The sequence below is a fragment of the Lates calcarifer genome, unplaced genomic scaffold (genome assembly GCF_001640805.2).
Source record: "Lates calcarifer isolate ASB-BC8 unplaced genomic scaffold, TLL_Latcal_v3 _unitig_5266_quiver_761, whole genome shotgun sequence".
Classification (NCBI taxonomy): domain Eukaryota; kingdom Metazoa; phylum Chordata; class Actinopteri; family Centropomidae; genus Lates; species Lates calcarifer.
In genome coordinates this window covers 41,372-47,787 of record NW_026117409.1, presented here as the reverse complement: position 1 = coordinate 47,787, position 6,416 = coordinate 41,372, and the positions used below count along the sequence as shown (strand labels likewise).

The 6,416-nt window shown below is 39.9% G+C and overlaps 1 protein-coding gene across 1 annotated transcript; it reads left to right on the top strand.

Moving 5' to 3' along the window:
* The first annotated feature begins 306 nt into the window (after nt 1–306).
* On the top strand, nt 307–5,909 carry LOC108874244 (uncharacterized). The gene is made up of 5 exons (XM_051068785.1): nt 307–389; nt 4,243–4,379; nt 4,646–4,859; nt 5,053–5,228; nt 5,379–5,909. Exons 1-5 carry the CDS (start codon nt 310–312, stop codon nt 5,432–5,434), a joined length of 663 nt encoding a protein of 220 aa, XP_050924742.1. The 5' UTR covers nt 307–309; the 3' UTR covers nt 5,435–5,909.
* Nucleotides 5,910–6,416: the final 507 nt, after the last annotated feature.

The following is a 6,416-nucleotide window of genomic DNA, read 5'->3' as shown; positions in this document are numbered from 1 at the left end:
TTTCTCTCCCTTTTAGCTATCTCATCCCTTTTTAAACTCATAAATTTTTTTGTTAGGCATCTCTTCCGTTCTCATCGCCTGATGAATTTTATTTGCCAGCCTTCCAAGGTGCAGACAGTGAAGAATATTTACAGTGGGAAAAAATAGGTTTGTGAAAGAAAAAACAAACAATTCAAAAAGTTCAGATGCATCAGAGTTCCTCAATGACTCTGTCACAATTGAACACTGTCTGAGTACTTGTTACCTTCTGTAACTAAGGCAAGACCAACTTACAATGTAGGTCACATGACTCAGAAAGACCGCGAGAACATGATGTGTAATGGCGCCAAACAGGATGCTTCTGTTTTGATCCACCATGCTCCGCGACCGGAACGACTGACAACCCGTCGGTAAGTAACGAGTTTAAATGTCCGCGTAAACTGATGTAAAACTACCACGTGTCCAGCCCTGGTGGCTCTACTGAAACAGGGACGGAAACAAGGCGACTGAAAACTTGTTACAACAGCATCACATCAGTATCTGGCTGAGCTGTTTCCTTTACAGTGACAGGCGAAAATTCAATCAAAGACTGGAGGCCATGTCTTGTCTTTCAGGAGACATCTGAAGACTTATTTGTTCACAGACTTTTCTTCTCAACCACAGATTTCAAACGTCATGTTAAATGTGTTTCAAACGACAGTATATTTAGTGGAAAAGTTTGGTCATTTTTTAATCTAAATATTATATCAAAGATTACAGCAGCTGTTATCTGACTCACTGTTTATACTGTAGCTTTGATATTGAGTTCCTCCAAACAAACACAATATCGAGGTTTGACCAGCAGGTGTCACTATTTTATCTGTGAAGGCAGCTGTTGACATTCTCACTACTGCATGTGGAGAGTCAAATAAATTTTATTTCTTCAACCCAAACATCAGAAATCTGCTCTCTAGATCAGATAAAGAAAAATGTCTCAAAGAAACCAGAGAGGACAAACAGAGGACCAGCAGAGGACAGAGAAGGGAACTGAATTAAAATCCTGAATGACAATTTATCTTTTTTGTAATTCTCTCCCTTTAACCTTTATTTAACCAGGAAGTCCCTTGAGACTACAGTCTTCTTTTTTTTTTGTTCTGTAAATTAAAAGATGGCAAAATAAAAATCTTATGTTAAAAATTATGTCCAAAATAAAGTTTCTGACGTATTTATTTACATAAACTCATTAGACAGCGACTTATGAGTGAGGGACTCGTAACATGTTGGTCATGTTACGGTGTTAGAGGTGTGAGGAGAGGACGAGCTCTCCGAGCTCTGATCTGGGAGCTGGTTCTTCCATCAGGAAACCACAGACCAGAACAGTCTGGACTGAGAACAGCTTGTGGTCAGGGATGGAGATGATGATCCCTGGAGGAACACAGAGTCTGAGAAGGAGCAGAACCCTGAAGGACTGAGTTCTGACCCAGAGGTCTCTCTGTAGGCATCAGCAGAGACCTGGATCAGACTCAGGCGGCCATGTTTAACCAGTGGAGGTCTGTGAGCAGCAGAGTGACATGTGACCTTTTAGACTGATCCAGTCCAGATTCACCGCTGCAGTCTGGACCATCTACAGGAAGCATAGTTTACATCATTAGAGTGTCTGTTCTGTACCTACCTGTCTTCATGCGAGTCTGTGTCCAGAAATCACTGTCACATTAACAACAGCTGCTAACTTTGGCTGGTAAATAAATTATATTAAATATTTCCAGTCACTTTACTCATCATTTACTTTGCCTCCAAACTTTTCCAGCTTAATGGTTTATAATGAGGTTTTTAACATTAACCACTGACTTTTGCCATTAAATCTGCAATGTCGTGAATGAAATATTTTCAGTGAATTGTATCTAAAAAGTTAATCATATTTTCAGTCACTTGTTGACTAACATTACCATTGAGTTTAACACTGTATATAAAATAAAACACTGGAAACATTAGTTGTTAACTCTGGCAATCACAAAAACTAATCATAGGGGAAAATGAAAAAACTGCATTAACATTAGCTGCTAACTTTTGCTATTATGATGCCTGGCTGCGAACCTCACTACCAATCTGAACCAAACATAACCACCCTAACTGAAAAAACTAAACATAACATGTCAAAAGAAACAGAAAACTAGAATTACCACCAGTCCATCGCATTTGTAGCAATTGTTTCTCACTTTGTTTACAAGTTAGCATCATCAGCTCAGGTGAAGGAGGGTGGATTCTAGAAATACATCCAATTATAAGAAATGGAAACATATCAGTCAGAACATAATGAGCCTGTTTGATCCTGTTTCCTTTGGACATCTCTGTCCTCTCTAGTATCGTCTTTATTTTGTGCAGCACAGTTTTATGGGAGTGTATTTATTTGTTTTGCATTAAAGCACTTAGTAACAAGATGAAGGACAACACAGATGAATTCAAGGATAGGAAGTCTTTGTTTTGTAAATGAGTAAAGTCACAAGTGTGACATGCAAATAACCACAGAGTTTGCATGTTGTTAAAAGAAACAGGGATGTGATTCAATCCATCATCTTTAGAGAATGTCGAGGACAAAGATCTACAAAGACATTTACTGTGATCTTCAGATACAACAGATAACAGTTTATTTGTTGCTGGCTATCAGAAACCAATGAATAAATTAATATTAAAAAATATTAATACCAAAATCACCCCATCAACAGTTAAAGGGTTGAAGGATTTGGAGTTCTATATCATAGACGTTGGCAACATTTACTCTTTTACAGTAATCTAATTTAACTACACCCTGTACGGATCGCCAGTCCATCACAGGGCCAACACATAGAGACAAACAACCAGTCATACCTACGGACAATTTAGAGCCACTAATTAAGAGAACTCATGCAGGCACAGGGTGAACCAGGGCTCGAACCCGGAACCTTCTTGGTGTGAGGTGACAGTGCTGCACCACCGTGCTGCCCATCACTGCTGACGTCCACATATATTAGGATGACCCAGTATAATTTATCTTCTTACGAAAGACTAAGTTTGATTAAAAAACAAAGTGAATTCAGATATAATTTCAGGGTCTGGGACAGAACCATGGTACACTATGACAAATAGAACTGGCTGTAGTGTTTCACACAAGATCGATGAATTCAAGGTGAGGGAGCCTTTGTTTTGTAAATAAGTGAAGTCACAGGTGCAATAAATTAGATGCAAATAATTAAAGAGTTTGCCTGTTAAATGACACAGGGATGTGATTCAGTCCATCATCTTGGTTTCTGATGCTGAGAGAATGATGAGGACAATGTTCTGCAAAGACATTTACTGTGAGTACGATCTACAAACCTGTTTTTAACTGAGGTCAACTAAAGAAAATAAAAATAATAAAAGTAATAACATTATAGGCTTTGGCCAAAGTGCTGACAGAGTTTTTATTTACTTATTTTATTTACCTTATTAAGAAAACTGTGAAAACTTCCATAGACTTAAACAGAACAAACCATAGTGGTAACTACATGTATACAATATAACTACATATATCAGCTGGGCCTGCTCAGCATTTTTATCTCAAAAAAGTTGAGAGCAGAACACGACTGGATGTTAAGTAGATAATTGGACCATGCAGTGCACCTGTGGGGAAGCATCTATTTGTATATGTATTTATTTATTTTGTATTTATCAGCATTCATTGCTTTATTGTTCAGCTGAATTCCGTAGTCACACAGGGATTAAGTATTTTCACATGAATCAATAATTATTCAGCCTTCACCTTATCTCAAAGGCTGAGCTCAGACATCCTGCAGAGGAAAGTCCTTTCTGCTGCATTTAAATCAAACCACAGCTCAGCTCTTCATCACACCAGTCTGTGTGATGTCCACATAACTGCTGACACTGCGCCAGTCCACCTGTCAGTCTTTTTCTCCATCAACATAGTCCATTGGCATAGTTGGAGCTTGGATCAGGGAAACCACAGCCCCCCTGTGAAGCCAACCCCTGGACCCACTACCCGCAGGGATGGACACTAGGGTCGGGTGCTTTGTAAGCTGAGTGGGAAATCAATATCACTCAATAAGGGAAACATGAGGCAAATTGCTGCCTAAGTTTAAACAGGGGGAAATGGGATAATTTTTGATGTAATAGTAGAGAATGACCACTAGACACTAATCAAGGTCTGACTGCCACTGTTGTAACATTACTGATGTCCACAGGAACAAAATTAAAACCCAACTTGTGACGAGTCATAGCCTCCTTTAACATCTGACTCTGTCTTTCTCTCAGGTGTGCTGTTATTCCCTCCATACCTGCTGCTCAGACCGCCACCTTCCAGTGTGGAGGGATGGAGGGTCGGTTTGTTAACGTGTACCTCCCTGGTGCAGCTAAAGTTCTGACTCTGTGTGAGGTGGAAGTATATGGAGGTACAGTAAGACGGTTGTGATATGCAGCTGTCCAAATTCAACATTCAGCCATTTTTCCTATGAGATATTTTCCAGTGAATGACAATGTGTATGACTTTAGATACTAGTAGTAAATCTGAAGATAGTGGAGCTAACTTCAGAAGCAGAAATCATAAATAGAAGAGCTTTGCAAAGAGAAGTCACAGAAAAATGTCTGTTGTTAGGTTGGTCTGTCTTTGCTGTGGCATCATGTCCTAACCAACTTTCCTCTCTCTGACATTTTCCAGAGCTGGTCTCACCCTTACTCAGTGGGGTGGTGCTGGGTAGGAACATCATGGTGGTGGGGAAGAGGCTGTGCTGGTCGGATGCACTGTTCTTCTGCAGAGACTTCTTCTGGGACCTGCTGAGCCTCCGCAGTCAGGAGGAACAGATGGAGCTGGAGCAGGTGCTGAGTAACGTCTCCTTCCCCCTCACCAAACACCTGTGGCTGGGACTGCGCAGGTACTGTCAGAGAACAAGGTCCGTTTTAATAAAGCTGGAGGTTTCCTGAGTTGAATAATTAACTTAATATGTCTTAAAACTGTATTTGTACATGGTTTTAAGACAAGCACTAAGCTAGCAGTTTATTATATTAGCTGGGCTGATGAGTGCACAGAACATGGACACTAATAGTTCAGGGCCTCCCCTTGGTTAGGTCCCTGATGGGTGAGGAGTGGTTCTGGATGTCTGGTGATTTCATGAACTACAACCGACTGGACACATCATCCGTCTGGCAGAACACCAGTCCCTGTGGTGGAGTGGACAGCAGCAGTCCCTCCCTGTGGACAGATCTTCCATGTGACGAGCATCTGTACTTCATCTGTTTGACAGGTCAGGGTTCAGTCTTCTTCATGTGTCATTTTACCCTCAATGCCAAAGTCCATGAAATGTGATGCTCAACTGAAAGTCATGTTCTCTCTTTTTCCAGATGGAGCATTGCATTATTTGACATTATTATTATTGCATCCTCTCTCCTTTCAGATCCTCAGACAGATGTGAACAGAGTGTACTTCTCCAGTACCAGAAAGGTGCCGTGAAGACGAGCTAAAGTCTCCCAGAGTTTATTTAGCTTCAGCAGCCAATGTGTGTGTCTGATCTTAGATCATTTGCTGTGGAATTATTGGCAACTTTAGGCTGTAACAACATATATAAAACATATATCACCTACTTTCCACTATTTAACTAGGATTCATTTAACCAAAGGAAATGTGTGGGACTGATTATGAAGATTATGTTTTTCTGTGAGACATGGGATTTACAATTGTATATTAATGACAAGATGAAGCTGAAACCAGCTGAACTGATTCTGGACATTTCTTAACCTTTGTGTGTCCTTTACATCTTTTTAATTTATAATTCTTTGATCATTTTGACTGATGTTTTAATCATTATTATTGTTTTTATTTTACAGTTCAAACCTCAGCTTCTATAATATGTCCACAATACACTGTGAAAACTAATCAGTTACACTTAAGTTTTTGATCACGACATAAAATCATACATTCTACTTTATTAGACTCACTCTGGAGTCCTGGTCTCAAAGTTGTAGTTTTTACTTTATGGCACCAGGTGGCGACATTTTCCTACACTCAGCTTACAGAGAAAAATTACATGCTGTTTTCCAAGCTTCACTTTCTGCTGTATAATAGTTCACTGTGGTTAGTTTGAGTGGAGCAACAGGAGCAAATAAGTGTGGGATTTCCAGGTTGGTTTTTCACAGAATTTTAACTCAAATTACATAAGTAATAAGTGGAAATTATTCCCAGTGTTTCTTTTCTGTTCTGGTCATGTGACCATGTTGTTGAATATCATCACTGGACGTCGTTATAACTGAATTATCTCTGAAGTCCTTTGGTGCTGTGGAAACGAACTGACTGGAGCTGCAGTGGTGACTTGTGGCCACCAGGTGTCACTGCAGGCTGTGATCATGTCAGATTGAAGCGTCATGAGACAAACATGAGTGTCTGTCTCCTCAGGAATCTGTTGATCAGGCTGATTATTGATCAGACTGATTACTGA